At 44.2% G+C, this 22,247-nt stretch overlaps 1 protein-coding gene across 1 annotated transcript in view; it reads left to right on the forward strand.

The window, feature by feature from the left end:
* The window catches only part of DNAH9 (dynein axonemal heavy chain 9), a 339,411-nt gene that overhangs the window by 196,550 nt on the left and 120,614 nt on the right, over positions 1-22,247 (forward strand). Inside the window, exons 44-48 of the mRNA XM_045487400.1 lie at positions 6,237-6,399; positions 8,207-8,330; positions 20,680-20,822; positions 21,202-21,363; positions 21,571-21,804. Coding sequence (XP_045343356.1) covers positions 6,237-6,399; positions 8,207-8,330; positions 20,680-20,822; positions 21,202-21,363; positions 21,571-21,804 — 826 coding nt within the window. The remainder of the gene's footprint in view (positions 1-6,236; positions 6,400-8,206; positions 8,331-20,679; positions 20,823-21,201; positions 21,364-21,570; positions 21,805-22,247) is intronic.

The raw sequence follows: 22,247 nt of genomic DNA on the forward strand, positions 1-22,247 counted from the left end.
ACATGTATCTATTGAGTAGGCATAGTATGAGTGCAGGGATCTTTGTTTTATTCACTGCTAGATCTCTAATACCCAGGACAATGTCTAGAACAAAGCAGATCAACAAAAATTCTTAGCATGTCATATGGCATAGGTGATGTAGAGAAAACAGGGAAGAGGGGACAGAGAGTGCTGGGGACAGGGGGCTGATTGCAGTCTGAAATAGGATGGTCTGGAGGACCTCTCTGGGGAGGCAGCATTGATGTGACACATAGGAGCCACCCTGAACACAGAACTCATGTGGGCCCAGTGCATGGATCTTTGCATAAGTCACTTCATCTAGTCTTCACAAAAACCCTGAAGAAAGTAAGGTCTGTCATCCCTCCATTACAAATGAGGAAGCTGCAACCCAGAGAGATAAGAGAGTTGCCTAATGCCACACTCCCCAGAAACAGGTAAGCCAAAGCTTACACTAGGGCCCTGTGGCTCCGGCGTGTGTGATCTGGGCTTTCACAATGTGGTACTTGTTCATCTACTTTTCTGTCTCTCCCAGGCCAATGTGAGCTCCTTGTGTGCGGACTCAGTCTTGCTCACGGCTGAATCCCCAGTACCTTGGACAGCGCCGGGTGCCTAGTAGGCGGCCAGTAACCAAGGTTTTAGGATATCTGTTCAGTAACCCTGGGCAGCTTCAGTGGACACGTCCCCTCCTCAGTAACAGCTCTCAGAGCCTGTGTCATCGTCTTGGAATTGAGACAGATCTTTGTTCTTTCAGGGTAAATTTCATTTGAGAGAAGAGCAAGTGAATTCCGTCAATGCAGTTTCCAACACGGGTGATCAAACTGACTAATTCTGTTTATAGGAAAAAATAAGGCTATGAAAACTGGCTTTTCTCCTGAGACTCCTTAACAGGCTCCAAAGATGGTTTCCAAAGAGAATCTGGAGCTAACTGGAACAATGAACTGCCTTGAGGGAGGCAGTTCTCAAGATTAAAGTTTATTTGGATGTATAATTTCACATACATTTGTTTAAAAACATCAATGTCTCACGACTTCATCTTTGCACTGCCCTCCCCTCCCCTCCTCGGGCTCCTCACTCCCCTCTGCTGCCCCTACCAGCCAGATAGAGCAGAGGCATCCCCTCATGCCAGAAAATGGAATCAACAGTGAGAAACACAGACAACCTAAGAGTGACAAGATTTGTGGCCTCACATCACACCGCATGGTGCCCGGGGCAGAGGGGTTTGGATTCCCTCCGGGAAGGTCCTGACTTCTGATACCTAGGGTGGGAACAGGGCGAGGCAGAACAGGACGGAGGCTATGGCACTCCCTGGGAACCCACAGGGCTGGCAGGTGGAGCCAAGGTAAGGGCGTAGGTTCCTAGGTGCAATGAGGCTTATGCTCATTTTGATTCTATCATCCGGCTCTTGGTTCTCACCACGTGAGTTCTCACCATTTTCTCTGATCTGGTTTCCCTACACCTTCCCCAAGCTCTGCTGCTAATTCTTCCTGCTACTTCTGTGCTGAACCCAACCATGGAGCACCACATAGCAGGGACGGGCACAGGCTCCGAAGACAGAGTCAGACCCACATTCAAATCCCGGTTCTGCCGCTAATTGGCTTCGGTATTTTTCAAGGGACACTGAACTTCCCCGAGCCTCAATTTCTCCTCTGGGAAACGAGGATAGTAGGAATGCCTACGTCGTGCGCCTACGTTGTGGCAATGAGTATACAGTGCTTTGCGCTCAACAGAGTCCGTACGTAGGTTTAGTCTTTTTCTTTGTGCTGTTATGTCCTTAACGGTACCATTTTGCTCTCCTACTGTCTTTCTCTACCACCTCAGCAGATTCTTGTTGTGCCTTTCCTTAAAGCCTCACACCGGTCTTTTCCCCTGCTTGTGGCATAACCTTAACGTTTTTCTTTGTTTATTGGCTCCCACATAGATTCTTTGTTCTGCCTCTTCTTTCTCTTAGCATCACTTAACAAAAAAGGAACTTTAGATGTACTTCTCTTGTGCCCCTTCCTTTGTGTATCCTGTCCATTCTCTAGGGCGTGAGCGTGCGTGTGGGTATGCGCGTGCATGTGCCTGAGTGTGTGCGTGTGTCGGCTTCAGTGAGCCCGCTTCCTCCAGCTGTGCTGTGGTACATCTTTGGCTTTTGTCTTTAATCTCACAGAAATTCAGTAATGGGCTTAACTTAGACTCCGCTGGTTTGCTTGCCCAGGAGTCCTTCAGAATATTGATCTTCTTTTTTAAATTTTGTAATTTGAATGCAGAGTCCTTTGCCCTCGTCAGAGGTTGTTAATGAATCCCCAGCTGGAGTCTAATGCTGACAGTTGCAGACTCAACCATTCTTCTCCGGAAACTTCAGCACTAATGATGCATTTCCCATTTAGATATTGAATAGCAGGGACCATGCAAAGCTGAGGTCAGGCCTTCCAGCCTAGAGGGGGTGTTGGGCGGCCCAGAGAACCCAGGTGAACTTCTTTCCAAATAGAGGGCCTGGATATGCTTCTCCTTTCATCATTGCCGCCAGGCGCCCTCTAATATAGTCACAAAGCAGGTGAGTCCTTGCACCTCACATCCCCCCAGATGTGATGCTGACTGGGAGGTATTTGTTGTGCTGTTTGAGTTTAACTAAAATTTATTAAATGCCTTCAATGTGCTAGCATTATAGAGGATACAAGACGAGTTATACATGCACATTCTTCCAGGGCCTCGAAACTAGGACTTAATAAGGGAGCCAGAGAAGTGAAAAGCCATCTGATACAAGGGAGAGTATAAGTATCACAATTAAAGAATTCTAAAGGGGAAAAGAAAAATCATAAAAGAACTAAGGATAGGTCAGTAAATAATTCCTAAATTCTTAGGGGAATCAATTTTAACTATAAAACTCAGTGACTTATAGTTTTAAGACCAGAAAGCTAGGATTTTCCACACATCAAAAAATACATTAAGACCAAAAGGTGAAAGTGACAAATTGGAGGGATATTTCAGAACATACATACCTAAGGGGGTCTTACAAATCTAGAACACTTCAATTAAGAAGTGGGAACTTGGGGTACTTGGCTGGCTCAGTCGGAGGAGTGTGCAACACTTGATCTCAGGGTTGTGAGTTTGAGCCCCGTGTTGAGGGTAGAGATTAAACAAAAAGAAAACAAAGGGGGGGGGGGGCAATGGACATGAAAAGGAAATTTGTAAAAGAAAAAATATATAATGATAAGAAAGATGTTCAGTTCCCTAAATAATGAAGAAATAAAAATTAATATTTTCAACCACGCAACTGGCAAAGATTTAAAAATATGTATATAAGACCCCGTGTCCACAAGAATGGGGGCCAGACTCTCCTATCGGCTGATAGGTGGGCATTGTTGACTGACCTGCAGCCCTGCTAGGGTTTCCTTCTCAGTAGCAAACGCATCCCACAGGAGACAGGAGGCAACGAACACCCAGAGACATTTAGGTTATCGACGCTGATTATGACCCAGTCATCAGTATGTGCCAGAAATTTTGCAATAGTAAGAAAATCAAGCCACAGAAGGTTTAACCTCATATATGCTCATAGTTTGTTGACACGTCAAGCCCCAGAACTCTCCCCGTGCCCCAGCCTTTTTTCCAAATGGAGCTTAGCTACCCTTGGGCCTCTCCACCCCTGATTACCATTACTTAATGTGAATACGGGATTTGTCACTGTAATATCATGAACACAAGGTAGAGACACAGGCTTATAGCCTGTGCCGTTCAATCTCAGATGTCCACTCTGCTGTGTTTGGTCAGACTCCACCTGAGGTCTTGTTCTGTGTACCCCTTCAGTTCCGAGGTCCCCAACACCTGTTGTCTCATCCTCCTTATTTTACCCGTTTCTCCACCGTGCCTTGGTCACTGTGTTACGTTTTCCCCAAATTTTTAACATATTCTAATTCAACTCACATGATCTAACATATGCTCACCTGTTGAAATAAGAGATCCACATTTTGACCCATTGGTTGTACCTAAGTCGACCGCAAATTGTTGCCCCCATTCTGGGGCGGGCAGTTTTTCACTACGTATCAAAGGTCGTGAAAATCGCCTTACTGTTTGACATGGCAGTGTTACCTTTTCTTAAGCTTATTTATTTATTTTTGAAAAACAGAGAGAGTGAGCAGGAGAGGGGCAGAGAGAGAGAGAGGGAGAGAGAGAATTCCACACTGTCAGCACAGTGCCTGACATGGGGCTCGAGCCCACAAAGGGTGAGATCATGACCTGAGCTAAAACCAAGAGTCGGACACTTAACTGACTGAGCTACCCAGGTGCCCCTTGGCAGCTTTAATTTTAGGAGCCCGTCCTGTGGGCGTGACAAGAGATAGAAACTAAAAATAACTTAAATAGCATTATTTATGGCTGGAAAATGTTGGAAACAATCTAAATATCCAGTAGTAGTCTATTGCAGACAAGGAATTTATTCTATGCATTGGAATATTATTGTACCATTAAAAGCATGGCCTAGCGGGGTGCCTGGGTGGCTCAGTCTGTTAAACGTCCAACTCTTGGTTTCGGCTCAGGTCATGATCTGGCTGCAGAAAGCCTGCTTGGGATTCTCTCTCTTTCCCTCTCTCTCTGCCCCTCCCTGACTTGTGCCGTCTCTGTTTCCCTCGAAATAAATAAATAAACTTAAAAAAAAAAAAAAAAAAGCACGGTTTCATGATTACTCAGCAGCATAGGGAAATAATCACAGAACATCACTAAATGGAAAAGTGGTCTCAAAACACTGTTTAGTGTATGACGTGAGCCCAGTTTTGAAAACAGGATAGATACATATATTGAACTTCCACAGGTAATGGGTGTATATACGCATAAATATATACTTACAAACATACAGACCCTGGAAAAATGTCCAGAAGGGCATACACTTAATGTCAATAGTGTTTATTGCTATCTAGTAAGTTGTAGCTTTTTTCTGGATTTTATGCATTTTTCACAATGAATAGTTATTGTTTTTAAGATGAGGAAAGCAAGGGGGGCAACCGGATGTCTCCGTCGGTTATACGTCCTACTCTTGGTTTCAGCTCAGGGCATGACCTCCCCGTTCATGAGTTCGAGCCCCGCGTCGGGCTCTGGGCGGATGGTGCGGACCCTGCTTGAGATTCTCTCTCTCCTTCTCTGTCTGCCCCTCCCTTGCTTGTGTCCACGCTGTCACTCGCTCTCGCTCTCTCAAAAAATAAATAAATACAAAGACAAGGAAAGGAAGGGAATGGGAACTATTGTTATAAAGGGTGTAGGTCCCTTACCTAAGGTAAGTACACAGTGCTGAGGGGAACAGAGAATGTGGAAGAGGGTCTGTGGATGGCCTGGAGGAAGGAGAGCATTTGAGGAAGGCTTGTGGGGCAGGCAGAGGAGGGGCCTCTGCAGAACGTAGTCTGAGCCCAGGGCCTGGGAATGTTTCGCCATTGCTGGGTGGGAATATGGTTACTGAGAGAGGTGAGTGTCGCTGCAAGGGGAAGAATCCAGAAGCCAAGGAAGTGGGTGTCTTGTGCCCCAAGAATCTCCGAGCACTCATCACAAGAGCATCCATGCCTAGGGCTCCCCGTCATTCTGCTGACTTCAATTTTGCTCCTCCTTTTTAACAAATTTTTTTATTTTGTAATGTGTATTTATTTTTGAGAGAGAGAGTACAAGCGGGGTGGGGACAGAGAGAGAGAGAGACATTGAATCCAAAGCAGACTCCAGGCTCCGAGCTGTCAGCACAGAGCCCGACGCGGGGCTCGAACCCACAACCCGTGAGATCATGACCTGAGCAGAAGTCGGACGCTGAACCGACTGAGCCGCCCGGGCACCCCGTTGCTCCTTCTTTCTTAAGAGGAGCAAACAATTCTGTTCCTGCTTGTCCTCTAGCCTCCCCTGAATATTTTTCTTCTTTTCTCTTTTCCCTGCCCCCTCCTCCTGCCTGAAAGCACAAGTAGGTGAGGCAAAGTGCCATGGAGGTGTGGCAGTCAGGCCGGGCTGGGGAGGGGACTGAGCGTGAGTTGGGGTCCCCTCCCATCCTGCCTGGCTGCCGTGAGCTCTTCCTCCACTGCCACCTGGTCACAGAGGGTTTGGCTTAAAGCAAAGCCGTTGACAACCTCCATCCATCCAGGCAAGAAGGTGAGACCTGATGTGGGGACCGTGTAACTCACGCTTCATGCAGCTCCGCTCACAGTGTGCCTCCTAGGAAGGTTCCAGCGCGGTGCGTGCTCCTCACGGGAGGGGTCTGATCAGAGCCGTGGACCTCTGCTCCTTCTCCGCAGCTGCCACATCAGCCGCATCCTGGAGTCCCCGCGGGGAAACGCTCTGCTGGTCGGCGTGGGTGGGAGCGGCAAGCAGTGTCTGACCAGGCTTGCGGCTTTCATCAGCTCCATGGACGTGTTCCAGATCACGCCGTGGAGAGGCTACCAGATCGCGGACTTCAAGGTGAGTGACAGCCCCCCTGCAGCCACCCACAGCTTCCTGTCCCCCTTCCTAGCTCTTCACGCGCCTCGCTTAGACCCTCCCCGTAAGGTTCTGGGCCATTCGCCTCTTCGGTTCAGGGCTAGGGACGTGAGGGGCTCTTTTCTCATTGGGCTCAGGTCTGCAGACCTCAGCTGCTTCAGCTCGGTCCCTGGAACCTCAGTTCTCACCGGAGCAGGGGCACATCTATGTGACATTTAGCGCATGGCTCGCTAGCCCCTGTGGCAGGCTTCGAAGGAATTCCGACAGTCTGCCCAAGTTCTGTAAGACAGCCATATTTTAAAGGAAAGTTCCTGTAACCACCAGCTACCAGGAGCTTCAGTGACATTTCCTGGTCCCGACATTAAGCACTTAGCACCACAATGCAAGCTCTGGAAAGTGGGGAAAGGCATTTATCCAGCCTTCAGAGGTCACTTTGCCCAGCCCCCTCCCTTTTGTGCATGGTTACAGTAGAGGCGGGATTGGGAGTCCTGATGTAATTTCCACCAGGACGCTGCCCTTACTGTCCCTGGGAGAATTCCCGCCAGCGTGGGGCCAGACCTACCCACCTGCCTTCAGATCTCTCCGCCAGTGGCACCCACTGCTGACTCCGGAGCCACAGTTCAGCCTCTCCATGACTGGCTGGATCTGAGGTCATAGACCATGGTCACGTGAGACCAGTCTTCAGCGGATCCCCCCAAAAAAGTAAATAAGTTAGTGCATATGAGAAACACATGTTCACGGAATGATCTAAGACAGCGGTTCTCTACCTCGACTACATCTTGGAATCCCCTTCAAATCATGCTGGTACCTGCACCCCACCCTCCAGAAATTTCCGCTTAACTAGTCCAGGGAATGGTGTGAGCATCAGGACTTCTGAAAGCCTCCCCCAGATGGCTCCAGTGAGAGTTAAGAAGCCTTGTCTTAGCTAATTCCGTTAACGCACAAGGTTGAGAGCAGTCGATATTCAAGGAAGTTCACTAACTTTAAAGGGGGATTATATATAGGACACAAAGGTGCTCTGCTGTAAACAAATGCACGAGGCTCTTAGAAAAGGAGCTTTGAGTGGGGCAAGGGAGAAGAGCAACATCAGAGACTGGCACCCAGCTTTGTGAGAGGGATACAGAGAAGGAACCGAGATTGACTAAGCTGGAAAAATTCAGGGCTTGATATCCTAGCCCAAAACTTCATCCACCTGTAGTTTTGACTGGATATAATTTCCTACAAGATGATTGTGTGTGTGTGTGTGTGTGTGTGTGTGTGTGTGGTCCCCAGTATATTTTATTCCAACATAAGGCTTTTGCTGGAGCGAGTCATGAGGACACAAGACACTGCTGGCATAAGATGTATTCATCACCCAGGTCGGTATCCCCAAGAACATGACTCCTCTGTCAAGGTCAAGAGCAGTTGCTTGCCTCCTGGGGAAGGTCATTCACTTGCATGATGATATGAGTAACACAGGTGAACAGGAACCATCTCTGTCCCTTTGGAAAGCTGTTAGCTCTTTGCACAAAGCAGGAGCCCCAGAGGCCAGTGTAGGAGCCACAATGGTTGTAGAATTGAAGATCATTGCTATTTAATTTTACTTGTCCATCTCTATTGGGATTGAGGCAGAATGAGGTGTACTTTCTTTTCAGGACAAGATGGTACTCCTTCCTACTTTCCATTGCTGCTTCACTTTATTTCCCATTAAAGTAGATAAGGAAGTGGTCTCATTCCTAATGAGTGGCTTGGAGACCTCTTTCAGTAAGGCCGTCTTCCCAGAGATCTCTAATATTGATTGTTTCCACAGATGGACCTGGCCAGTTTGTGCCTGAAAGCTGGGGTGAAGGGCCTCAGCACGGTCTTTCTCATGACCGATGCCCAAGTGGCTGATGAGAAGTTCCTTGTGCTCATCAATGATCTCTTGGCATCTGGTAAGAAACCCTTTTCTCTTGAGTGTCTCTGCTAAATTCCCCCTGGTGTCAGAGTCACCCCAAGGTGGCCCAAGGTCCGGAGAGCTAGGTCATAGAAATAAGGAAGAAACTAGTAGAGGACTGGTTCATTAAGGTCCTTAGAGCTAGTGCTGTGCCTGGTATCCTGGCTCCTTCCATTGCAAAACAGGCAATAATCTTGGGGCTTTTATTGGAACTAGATCTGATTTTTGGAAAAAGAACATGTTAAGGGTCTGCCGATCTCCTGAGCCCAGCAGGAAGGTGCTATTCTCTTCCCGTATTCAAGAGAAAAACTAGATACAATGTGTGCAGTATTTCAAGTAGGTTAGGCATTGGCCAGAAGAGACACAGAATTTGCATATGCAAAACTTACGCAATAGGGCAAGATTCGTTTGCCAATTTAATTGAGGATTCAGAACCTTAGGCAAAGTAGAAGCAACAATAGATGTAGGATATCCCTAAAATGAGGGCATCTGGGTGGCTCAGTCAGTTAAGTGTCAGACTCTTGGCTTCAGCCCTGGTCATGATCTCACAGTTTTGTGAGTTCGAGCCCCCATCAGGCTCTGTGCCAGCAGCACAGAGCCAGCTTGGGATTCTCTCCTTCTCTCTCTCTCTGCCCCGTCCCCACTCACACTGTCTCTGTCTCTCTCAAAAAAAATAAATTAACTTAAAAAAACAGAATTTCCTTTAAAAAAGGGGGGGGGGATATCTCTAAGCTGGTTTCCTTGGTTTCCCAAAAACTTGACAGAGGCTGTCCACTGTCCTGTGACACCATCAGTGCAAGAGAGGACTTCAGTGGAAAGTTGGATTCTGATACTTTACTGTCCTTATTTACTCAGGAATTCAGGAATTATGTGAACCATTCTGGGTTAAAAAAAAATTATACACACACACATGCATGTATATAAACATAACACAAGATATATATAAATGTATATACCCAAGAATGTAAGACAATATATTACTTAAATTATGCATTTACAGAAATTGGAGGTGTATGTTTTTGCATTTATATTAATTAAACATAGAATATGCTTTCCTGGCTCTTAAGCCAAATTCAGCATCTGCAAAACTACCTCTTCATCTGGGTTAAGAAAACAAAGTCAATGCACAGATGTTCCAGAACAAAATTACTGCCTCTGGCTTTTCAGCATTTCAGAAACCCCATGTATCCACAGTCCAACCCCTGGCTCTCTGACTAAATACTCTTTAGTTTATGAAATCCAAGAACCACGATCACAGCATATTTCTCCATAGTCTATCCCATGTCATATGTAATTTATTTCAAGGTGTCTTCTGCTATGCAGTCCCTAGGAACTTCACTGCTTCAGGATCATTGTCCGCTTCAAATTTTGTATGCTTCTATCCCACACCATTTTCCCGTCACCCCTGAAGAGCCACTGGTCCCTGGTCCCCATCATGCTCTAGCAGACTCTGTGAGCAACCTTTGGATTGTTTCTGATGAGGAACGGAGTTCCAGGTTCCTTACTGTGTCAGCTCTAAGCCTCACACAGATTTCTACCCTCAAGTTACCTTCATATGCAGGAGTTTGCCTTACTTATTCCTTTTCTCTTCCCATCCACTCTCCCCATTCTTAGAGCCACCATCTTCTACAACAGTATTCCACCTACAACATTGCCTTACCTTTTATTATTTTACTAAATAACGAGAGTGTGTCCAGTGGCTCTCCCACCCTGCACCCTGAAGTCTAATTTCAAAGAAGGTGAAATTGTGCTTCCAAAAACTTACAGCTCTGGAGATACCAGGCATGTTGCCAGCCTCACCCTGTATTGCAGTTGGCCCCATCCAGCCAGGTCACCTTCTCCTAAAATAATGTCTGAGACACAGAAATTGATATGCTTTTACCAGTTGAAATTTTGTTTCTCAATTAAGTATTTTTAATTTTTAATTTGGAAGGCAACTGTTTCTTTTCCAAGTTGAAATGAATTTCTGAAGCCCTGCCCAGTGAAAGCATAATGCAATCAGCTTGCTCCAAAGCCATGAAGTTTCAAGCTCACATTTCTCTTTTAAGGCTTCTGTATAAAAATAAGACTTACATACGCATATTAAAAAGAGATGCAATTAAAAGTAATGCTTTTCTAATATTCCTCCCTTTCTTCTTAACCACTTTGACAGGGAGAACAAGAGGCTATCTCAGTTCTAATTTTCCCTGTCAACTAAATAATTGCTAGAAATTCATTGACTGCTAGTCCACAGAGGGCTTTGGGAATTCCTCAGAACCTCCCCATCCCCTTCATGTTTGAATTTTGTGGGGTTGTGCAATCACTCCACTCTTGGATAACACAGTGCAAACTATAACACTATGTCAGGCTACCTTGCCATGAACTCCTCCCTCCATAGTTATCCACAAGTCCTGTTAGTTTAGAGATATAAAGGTACAGTGGAATGTATTACACTGATTCAACCCTCCCCAAAAACACCTTTCTCAATGACCTACTAATCTCACGCCATAGGCTATCTGGCTTCTTCCCACATATTTTTTTTTTTGAGAGAGAGAGAGAGAGAACACACATGAGCTGGAGAGAGAGGATCTTGAGCAGGCTCCATGCTCAGCATGGAGCCCAATGCGGGGCTCAATCTACGACTGTGAGATCTTGACCTGAGCTAAAATCAAGAGTCAGACACTAACCAGCTGAGCCACCCAGGCGCCCCTCTTCCCACACTACTTTAGCTCATTGTTTGATCCCTTGATTTTCTGATGCCATTTCCAGAATCAAACCATAATAGTAATTCAGTTCTTGCATCCCACTCCTGACACCAACCAACCATTTCAGAACCTATCATTATCCCAGCTGTGTCTCAGTTGGCTTACAGATTGACAGGAAGAAATCCTGCACACAAAGTTTAAAAATTAAATATAGTTCCTAGTTTAATTAGCAAAAGGTACATAATTGTATAAAAAAAAAACATGGTGGCCGTATATATCAGGAGCAAAGGAGGAGTACCTTTGAGTCATTTCCCTTGGCTGCCAGGGTCCTTCCTGGGCATCTTGCAGCTGCTGGCATCATGAAACTACACATGAAACATTGATCCTTGCTGAATATGGAAAGCCCAAATTTTGCTATGCCCTTACTGCCCTGTTATAATAGTTCCTAAAGAGTAGACACTGGTCATCAAACCCAGGTACTTAAGAAATTCTTACAAAATGTGTACTGTCTTGGTTCTTGGACAAAACTCAGAACCAGCAAGACCTCATCCTAACCTAGAGGGGGGAAATAGAATCATTTCCTGGCTTTCTGGTATAACACATCTTCCTCCAACTTCCCTGTTTTCCAGAAAGTGTATTTTATCGCAGTCCCAGCTAAGAGGACATAGTCTGCTCTGGGTGTGGTGTCTCTGCCTTTCTTAACTCTGCCAGGTTTCATACTTTATTTTACATTGGGATCTCGTGTTGGGATTTTCCTCCTGCTTTTCAAAAGGCCTAATTGTTCACTCCACATTTAAGATTTCTCTTCCCTGGTCCAGACTAGTTCACTTTCCATGTACTCATATTCAGAACCACTTATTAAGCTCACATGTTCCAGTCAGTAGGCACTGTGCCTAAACGTGAGCACCATACACTCTATGTGGCCTATTGAAATAGTTTATGAAATTGGGTCCCCCTTGTTATAAAGTACTGTGCCTCTCCATCTCTGAACCAGACTGTCCTTTTAAATTAGGGCCACATCTCCTGTTCATATATAGAACATGAAAAGATCACCTCGCCTTCCAGGATCTCAATGATTAGATCCAGGATTGGTATATTAATGGTCTCCACCCATCACATAAGAATCTGGAGTCTAGGGGCGCCTGGGTGGCTCAGTTGGTGAAGCATCTGACTTTAGTTCAGGTCATGATTTCACGGTTCATGAATTCACGCCCCACATTGGGCTCCATGCTGACAGGGCAGAACCTGCCTGGGATTCTCTCTCTCCCTTTCTCTCTGCTCCACCCCCCCCCCCACATACACACTGTGTCACTCGCTCTCTCTCAAAATAAGTAAACTTAAAAAAAAAAGAATCTGGAGTCTGGAAATATTTGTAACAGACTTGGCATTAGATTATGCTTTTCCCAGAACTAGGTTTCCTGGTGGGCCATCTCTGCTTTACATATATGCAGAGATCTGGCCCAATTTCCCTGGAAGGAGAAGAGACAGACTGGGAGGCAAAGGAGGCTCCCTTGAGCATGCATCAGATATTCTGAGTGTACTTTGTGGTCTCCGTGGCTTTATGTACAAGTTGTGTCCTCAAACTAGCACCTGGTTGGCTCTCCAGCTGCCAAGCAGAAATGCCAAAGGGTGATGCAAAAACATGCTTGAGTTGTCAGCCTTTCCTTTCCTTCACGTGGTGCTAAATTTCTATGCAAGTTGTTAAGACGATGTCCGCGCATTTGCCTACATTGCTGACTTCTCCCTCATCTCCTCTAAGAGATAATCAGCCACCACCAATTTTATCCCCAAACCATTTCTGAATCTAAATCTTCTCTATCATAGCTACCACCGGTGTTTTCATCGGTTGATTCAACACATACAGACACTTCTTAACTCATCCCCATATCCTAGGCAATACCCCCCCCTCCCATCCATCCTCCTCGCTGCTTCCAAAGGGTCTTTATAAAATAGAATTTCTTCATTGGTTTTTCTAACTGAATGCAGGAGAAGACCCAAGCCCCTTTTTCTACAGATTAAAAAAGAAAAAAAAAAAAAAAAAAGAAGACCCTGCCTTTGACCTACTCTGTGATCTACTTCCTAACTCCCTGAGCTAATACACTGCATGTTGTTCCCTGACATCATTACTCATCATATTCCTCTTGAACTCCATGCCCTCCTCCTCCTTTGTCTGGAGTCCCTTCTACCCACGTTATGAGACTTATCTTGAGTGTCCTCTATCTCTAGGAAATCGTCTCTGATCCATTATCATCCTTGGCAGTGAGAAATACCCTCCACGTCTCTGTAGCTTTCCATGGCTGCATACCCCACCACTGTGCTGAAACAGCATTGCAGATTCGTGAAAGGCAGAGCCTAGGTTGTCTGTTGTCAGTTAATGTTTTTGTTGTTAGGAAATAATGTAAGGATGTGAAAGGAAAAGGCTTAAGGACCTACTGTCCAGTTTAGGAAATAAAACAATACAAATATAATTCTAACCCTCTGTAGAGACTGTTACTTCCATCATTTATACTGTCAGCTATTAACCCACCTCTGGTCCCATAATTATTATTCAGCAGGTGTTTGTTGAACTAAGGTGCGTGATGTCACGAGAATGATGTGCTGTCTTACGTATTAGATCTCACTGTTGCACACATGCTTTGAGATGGTTTTCAGGCATGCAGAGAGAGGTGCAGAGGACTCCTGAGACAGCCACCACAGTCCCCTGCTTTTCCTCCCTTGAGACCAGAGAAAAGTTTGGGGGAAAATGGTGGGCCCGGATGAGGCCAGGTCCCCTAAGCCAGTGCGACACTAACGCGTTCATGGAGGACCCAGTCCATAGCTTCATCCATTTTATCATCAAGCCCCAACTAACAGAACCATCTCAAACCATCAGGATCTCCTCCCCCAAAAGCAGTTTTTGCCTCTGAAGGTCCCACATGAGCACAGAGAAGAATGATGATTAGTCTGGGCTTCAAAGTATTAGGAGGCGTTAATGATGGCACAGAGCACTTGAAAGCAGAAATAGTGTTTCCCGAGTGTAGGTCTCAGGAGGGAACTTTTCAAATATTTAAATAGCCTCTGCCTCTGTTCACATCACAAAATCCCCTCTGGCAGTTCAGTCCCTTGCTTGAAAACATGACTACCTACATCACATAGTAACTGATGGGTATGATGCCGGGAGAAATTGGAGGAATAAACCTCAAGATGCAAACTTTGCTCCCAATTCAGAGGCTCAATTCCATCTGGTGACCTTCTTCTTAAGGAGCTCTTGGGACCTTGTGACAGATACTAGCATCTTAAGAGCATGGAGAAAGTCTCCAAATGGCCTGGTACTTTCAAACAGCACAGCCCTAAGTGTATCCCATAAGCCAAGGTCAGCCAACTTTTTTTCTATAAAGGATCAGAAAGTAAATATTTTCAGTTTTGCAGACCATACAGTCTGTCACAGCTACTCAGCTCTGTCGTTGTACTGGGAACAATAGCCAAAGACCATACCTAAATGAACGATTGCAGGCCGTGGCCGATAAAACTTTATTTATGGACAATAAAATTTGAATGTCCTATAATTTTCATGAGTCATTAAGTATTATTATTTTATTTTTTTTCAACCATTACAAATTGTAAGAACCACTCGTAGCTGGCAGGCCAAGCAAACAGGCAGCATGCCGGATTTAGCCTGTAGACCATAGTTTGGCTCCTCCATATCGAGAATGTTGTACATAAAACATCAAAAGTAAGCCCTCCACATTTCAAATAATAGAAGGGCGAAGAATGCAGGCTGTGTTGTTACACATGCTCTAAGACCAAAGGGAATGGAGTCCTCACTGGGGGGCTCTAACATGATAATGGCGAAGGGAATGCAGATTATCAGAGACGCAAAGGAGAAAGGAATACAGACCACTGTAGGCAGTCAGCTCCTGAAGCTGGGGGAGTATGGCTCATGTCAATTCCATTTGACTATTGCTTTTTTTAAAACTTGGGGCACCTGGGTGGCTCAGTTGGTTAAGCAGCCAACTTCAGCTCAGGTCATGATCTCGTGGTTCATGAGTTCGAGCCCCATGTTGGGCTCTGACAGCTCGGAGCCTGGAGCCTGCTTTGGACTCTGTGTCTCCCTCTCTCTCTGCCCCTCCCCTGCTCATGCTCTGTCTCTGTCTCTCAAAAATAAATAAACATTTAAAACAATTAAAAAGAAAAAACAACACTTCCCTGAGCTCTTTAATTCCCAACACATGCTGAATATCACTGCATTTCCTTAGCAGTTTCCGTGGACCTCTGCTTTGATCAAATGAGAAAGGGGTTATTCCATTCCTAAGGCCTTGGTTTGGACAAGTTATAGCTCAGGGTGTTTTATATGCATCCTACAGAATACCTTGATGGACGGAAGTTAAATTTGTCCAATTAAGGGAAGGAAGTAAACGATCAATTTCATGATAATCCATTTTTTTTTTTTCCATTTTGACCTTTTAAAACGATTAAGTCTAATTAGTATAAAATTCTTACTGAACTCCCGGCTGGGTTAATGTGGTCAGACTATGAAAGCCAGACATTTGTTGGCAGTTGGCAATGCGTTCCTTCAGCTGTGGTAGTGCACCGATGTGTAGCAACTTCACTGACAGGCAAAGTCAGAATTCCCATCGCTCGGATTAACTAACGCGGATTCATGAATGGTGAGATCATGACCTGAAGCCAAAGTTGGACCCTTAACTGGCTGAGCCGCCCAGGTGCCCCTCCTGCATTTTGTTTTAATTTTTCCTGTTTTACTTTTCATATTTGTGTCTTTAATCCACCTAAAATGTTTTCATCTATAGTGTGCTAATTTTCATTTTTTATCTTAATACTGAATTACCTGACATCACTTGTTGATTAAGGCCATTTGCCAACCACCCATCTTTGAGGACCTCATCCAAGCCCGCAAGGAGCTAACACGGGTAGGGTGGCCCCCGTGGCTCCTTCCACGTCCAGAATTTCTATGATGCTCACAATTCTGTGTTGGTTATGGAGGAAGGAAGAAGCGTGTGGGTGTGGATTCCTGTGATTCCAGGTCCAGATGGCCTCAGTACCCATCTAAAGCCTTGTTCTGGAAATGGGGAAGAGCTTTCCCAGGGCCCATGGAATATCCTGGCCATGAGCCACGCCTACTTCACATCATATCCAGTGTTTTCAAGATTTGAGCTATTCCATATTCCAGTGCTTCCCTCCCCCACCCACTGTCCTCTCTCATTGAGAAGACCTGACTCTTCAGGATGAGACTCCCAACTTTCCTCATACCGCACAGCCTGTCTCCACGTCTCTGTGGGTTTCTCCTGTCCTCCAAGGTGACCATGCCTCCTCCCCAAGGCCAAATCCTCCATCTGAGCCAGGAGCCCACCCCCTGGCCCCTGACTCACAACTCTGCTCTGCTCGGCTGTCTCTGCCCGATTTCTGACTCTTCCTTCACAGTCTTTATGCTCTCACCATCCCCGTTGACTTTCTTCCCTTTATGTGTTTCTGTATTTCTTTACGAACTCTTCTGGATGTGCGGAATGCAATAAAACTCCCCTGCGATCATGACGTTGCAACATAGAAACTTGCAATGGGCACGTACAAGAGTTTCTTTCCAATCGGTGCCCAAAATGTAGATTACTAAATTGTCTGGGATGGATATTTCAACTTTATAAAAAGTGCCACACTGCTCTCCAGAGTAGTTGTGCAAATTTGCTCTCTGCCCAGTCACGGATGAATACCTGCTTCCTCCTAACCTCATGAGTGCTTGGTTGATCTCACACATTAGTTTTTGCCAATGGGCGTGAAATGAAATCTCATCGCTTTCTTTCCCTTTTTACTTGTGACCTTGAGCATCTTTTGGAGGGTTTATTGGCTGTTCCTCTCCTGTGAGTTGCCTATTTATACAGTTTGACCATTTGCTCTTGGCTTTCTTGTTTTTTTCTTATGGCTTTGTAAGAGTTCCTTATATATTCTGGATACTAACATTTTGTTCGTTATATGGGGTGTAAATCTCTTTTGAAGTCTGCATCTGACTTTTGTCATGCTGATTTAGTTTAAATGCTGTAAAACTTAACATTTTTTTTTTAATGCTCCAGACTGTTCAGAACTTTTGTTCTATTCGACATGATAAAAATTATCTCCTGCATTTTATTTTTTTAAAAATTAATGTTCATTTATTTTTGAGAGAGAGAGAGAGAGAGAGAGCGTGAGCACACAGTAGGGGAGGTGCAGACAGACAGGGAGACAAAGAATCCGAAGTGGGCTCCGGGCTCTGAGCCATCAGCACAGAGCCCAACGCGGGGCTCAAACTCATGAACTGCGAGATCATGACCTGAGCCAAAGTTGGACGCTTAACTCACAGGGCCCCCGGGCACCCCTCCTGCATTTTATTTTTAAATTTTTAGTGTTTTACTTTTCATATTTATGTCTTTAATCCACCTGAAATTTATTTGTATATAGTGTTCTAATTTTAATTTTTTACTCATAATGCTGAATTACCTAACATCACTTATTGATTAATCCATCAATCAGTGACTGCACACTGATTTTTAATAGCAATTTCCCGTTTATAATTAGGTCTGTTTCTAGGTGTTGCCTTCGGTGTTCTATATATTTGGCCCATACCAATTTTGCATTGTTTTAATTAACATAGGTTTGGGTTTTTTGGTTGTTTGTTTGTTTTAAGAGAGAAAGAGCACAAGGAAGGGGAGGGGTGGAGAGAGAATCTCAAGCTGAGTGTGGAGCCCGATGTGGGGCTTAATCCCACGACCCTGGGATCATAATCTGGGCCAAAATCAAGAGTCAGATGTTCAACCAGCTGAGCCACCCAGGTGCCCCAAATTAACTTCGTTTTATAAGGAGACTTGATTTCTGGTAGGGAAAATCCTTCCCACTGGTTCTTCAGAAATGTCATGGCTGTTCTTTAGCCTTTGCTCTTCCCTGGCCACTTCAGTCAGCAGAGCATGGGACTCTTGATCTTGGAGTTGTGAGTTTGAGCCCCACGTTGGGTGTAGAGATTGCTTAAAAAACAATAAAATCTTTTCTTAAAAAGATAAAAAAGAATAAAGGAACATTTTGGGGGGCTTGAGTATAGAGATGCCATTTTATTTTCAATATTGATTTATATCCAGAAAGCTTGTTGTTAAATGTGCTTGTGAGTCCTGATGGTTCATGTGTCTATTCTCTTAGATATTCTATGTAGAAAATTAGATTTTGAACAATAATAATTTTATGATTGTCTTAACTGTTGTTTTACATTTTCCTTTTCTTGGTTTTTTGCATGGTCTAGGACTTCCTATATACCATTGACTAGGAAACATAATAGCAATCGTGCTTGTCTTGGTCCCGATTTGAAAAGGAATATTCTAGTATTTCACTCTCAGGTATAATGTTTGCAATGAGTCTGCAATAGACATCTATGATAGAGTAAGAGAAATCTTATTTATTCCTAGTTTGCTACCAGTATTTTAGAAATGTTATGTGTCTTTGTAATGGTAATATGGTAATTATCTACTTTAATCTATTAACGTAATGGATTATTTTCATAGATTTCTCTAATACCTAACCATCATTGCATTTCTAGGACAAACCCTACTTGGTCATCGTACATGTATTTTTATGTATTTAGTTAGGATTTTTTAAGAGATTTATTCACCGTATATTGTGTAAGACAGGATTTTATCGAACTTTCAGAACTTTGCCAGTCTTGCAAAATTAATAATGAGGCATTGTTTTAAGCTACATTTCTATTACTATGAGTGGGGTAAAGCATTTGTTCATATATTTAAGAAGTATTTGTATTTCCTGTACTGTGAGCTCTCTTCTGTATCCACGTCCTACAGTTGAATTATTGGTTTTTTCCTTTATTTGTGGAGACTTTATTTACATATTTACATATAATGTTATTATATGTAACATTATAATATTTACATATTAAGGAGATTAACTATTTAACTATAATCAGAGTTAAACACATATTTTCTTTTTAAAACTTGAGGAATGAGAACACTTAAGTTCCAGCTCTTAGCAAATTTCAATTATATAGTACAGTGTTATCAAATATAACCACTATGTTATACGTTAGATCCTAAAGCCTCATTCATCTTATAACTGAAAGTTTGTACCCTCCTACCAGACTCTCCATATTTCCTCCACCTCCCAGTTCCTGGCAACCACTTTCTACTCTATTTCTAGGAGTTTGACTGGGTTTTTTCTTTGTTTGTTTTAGATTCTACATGTAAGTGACATCATGCCATATTTTTCTTTTTCTGTGGCTTATTAGCATAATACCCTCCAGGTTCATCATGTTATTGCAAATGACAGGATTTCCCTTTTTTAAAGCCTGGATAATATTCCTATATATGTCACATTTGTTTGATCCATTCATCCACTGATGCATACCTAGGTTGTTTCCAGATCTTGGCTACTGTGAATAATGCTGCAATGAACAGAGGAGTATGGATATTTCTGAGATCTGTTTTTTTTTTTTCTTTTGGACATATATCCAGAAGTGGGATTCCTGGATCCCATGGTACTTATTCTATTTTTAATTTCTTTAGGAGCTTCCATACTGTTTTCTATAGTGGCTGTACCAGTTTACATTCCCAACAGTGCACAGGGGCTCCCTTTCCTCCACATCCTCATCAGCACTTATTATCTCTTGTCTTTTTGATAATAGCCATCCTAACAGGTGTGAGGGGGTATCTCATTGTGATCTTCATTTGCATTTCCCTGATAACTAATTGTGTTGAGCACCTTTTCATGAACCTGCTGGCCATTTGTCTGTCTTCTTTAAGAAACCTATTTTCATTGGTTCTTTGGTTTTGCTTTTATTATACTTTGCCTATGTTTTCACCATGCTGTGTTGTTTCTATTTTTTATACCAAACTTATACTTTTACATAAAATATATCAACTTAAATATATCAAATTTATCTTTCTTTTAAAACATGCTGATTTTGAGTTACAATGAGGAAGTCCTTCCCCACTCAGAGGTCATATAATATTTCCCTCATTTCTTCTGCCATTTTTATGGTTTTCTTTTCTATGGTGAAGTCATTGACTCATTTGGAATTTATCCTAGCATACAGTGGAATATAAGGATCCAACCATAGTTTGTTTGTTTGTTCGTTTCAGATTCCAGTTTTCCTAATACTGTGTATTGAATGTTCATTTTTTCCCCATTGATTTTAAGATGTCATACTTACCATATGCTGAGTTCCCTGACGCCATTCCCACTCTCTCCCTTTCTGCTCTAATAGAAAGGGATAGTTCACTTTTCATCAATATATGGATTTGTCTGTATGTTACCCCCCCCTTTCACTTGTGGTCTTATAAGTATTTTACATCTCTTTTATTCTTCCTACCAAATCTTAAGCTCCTTGGGAACAAACTTTTTATTAACAATAATTAGTAAATAAATTCCTTAAGTAAAAGACATAGACAGTTGAAAGCCCTCATGCCATGAACTCCTGGCCCAGGACAAAAGGGTGCCATGTAGCTTGTTCCATTCTTTCAAGTATCATCTCTCTGCCCTGGGTTTGGAGTAGATACAGTGTCTGTTTAATTTCACCAGCAGGAATGGTGGGGCATGGCCACAAAAATCACGGGCCTTGTGTCCCCAAGTTGGATAACCTCTCATGTCCAACTGCATTGTGCAGAGAGACGTGAAAGCTGCCCCTCTGTGTCCCATTTCTCCCAGGAGAGATCCCAGACCTCTATTCCGATGATGAAGTTGAAAACATCATAAACAACGTGAGGAATGAAGTCAAGAGTCAAGGTCTGGTAGACAACAGAGGGAACTGCTGGAAATTCTTCATAGATCGGGTCCGACGACAACTGAAGGTATAGAAGGATTTACTGCGCCGGGTAGGCAGACCAGAGATGGTTCACGAGAACCTCTACTGATAATTTGGACATAGCTGTCCTTCTTGATTGTGCTGGGAGTGGGCAGTGTGGGTGGAGTGACTTTCTCAGCCTGAGCGATTTTGCAGGGCTGCCCTTCTCATCTGATTCAAGGGCAGTAGCCTCTCTCTTGCCTCATGCAGTCCCAGCTTTCTTAATTTCTTGGTGAGAAGCCTGGGTAGTATTGACAGATTTTTTTTTTTACTCCATTGGATGTGTTTCCCAACTTTCCGGGAAATAAAGAACCTAAAGCCATAGCTATCTCCCTGTGAGAACTTCTGATACCTTCTTGGTTCTCTCCACCCTTATGATTTCTCAGGTGACTCTCTGTTTCTCCCCTGTGGGGAACAAGCTGAGGGTCCGCAGCAGGAAGTTTCCAGCCATTGTGAACTGCACAGCCATCGACTGGTTCCACGAGTGGCCTCGGCAGGCATTGGAGTCTGTCAGCCTCCGCTTCTTGCAGAACACAGAAGGCATTGAGGTAAGAGGGCAAAGGAGACACTCGTCAAGATCCTCTCCACCTCGGGTACAAGGAATCCCATGTCCAGAGTTTCAGGATTCGAGTTCAAGCTTGGATAGAGTTGTCGGAGCAAAACCTTCCATGTAGCGAGGCAATGAGCAGGGTGGGCCACCACCGCCAGTCTTCACGTCCAGACAGTAACTCTGATTTCCTGCTCTTCACCTTCAGCCCACAGTCAAGCAGTCGATTAGCAAGTTCATGGCCTTTGTCCACACAAGTGTCAACCAGATGTCCCAGGCTTATCTGAGCAACGAGCAACGCTACAACTACACAACCCCTAAGTCATTCCTGGAGTTCATCAGACTCTACCAGAGCTTGCTGCTCAGACATGGAAAAGAGCTCAGGTCCAAAATGGAGCGTCTCGAGAATGGACTGCTGAAGCTTCACAGCACCTCTGCCCAGGTGGGTAGCGTTCTTTCATGGCTTGTGCATGCGGGGCACTGAGAGGGAGCGGGAGCACCCCATTCCGGGGAACTGGAGAGATCACAGTCCAGGCCTGAAAATCACTTATGGTTCCCCAGAGGCCTCAGAGTCACCAGAAACCATTCCAGAAATTAAGGCTGAGCTCTCCCTGCAGAAGGGCACGCTGTCCCCTTCAGGTCTGGTCTGCTGCCACCTACTGATGATGGAATCCTCTGGAGCACCTCTTCTCTCTTGCTTGCTACCCCTCTCCTCCTCTTCCGCCACCTTCCTTTCTTCTCCAGTCCACTTCCCCTCCATCTCCAAAACCAAAAAGACATGGTTGCCGAACTGGACCGATTCTCTTTGGTTTCTTTGTGTCTTACTCTGTCATCTGTCAAAGCACCATTGGGACCTAATTTCTTAAATCCTGTCTCATTTCTTGC

The sequence above is a fragment of the Leopardus geoffroyi genome, chromosome E1, assembly GCF_018350155.1.
Source record: "Leopardus geoffroyi isolate Oge1 chromosome E1, O.geoffroyi_Oge1_pat1.0, whole genome shotgun sequence".
NCBI classification, from domain to species: domain Eukaryota; kingdom Metazoa; phylum Chordata; class Mammalia; order Carnivora; family Felidae; genus Leopardus; species Leopardus geoffroyi.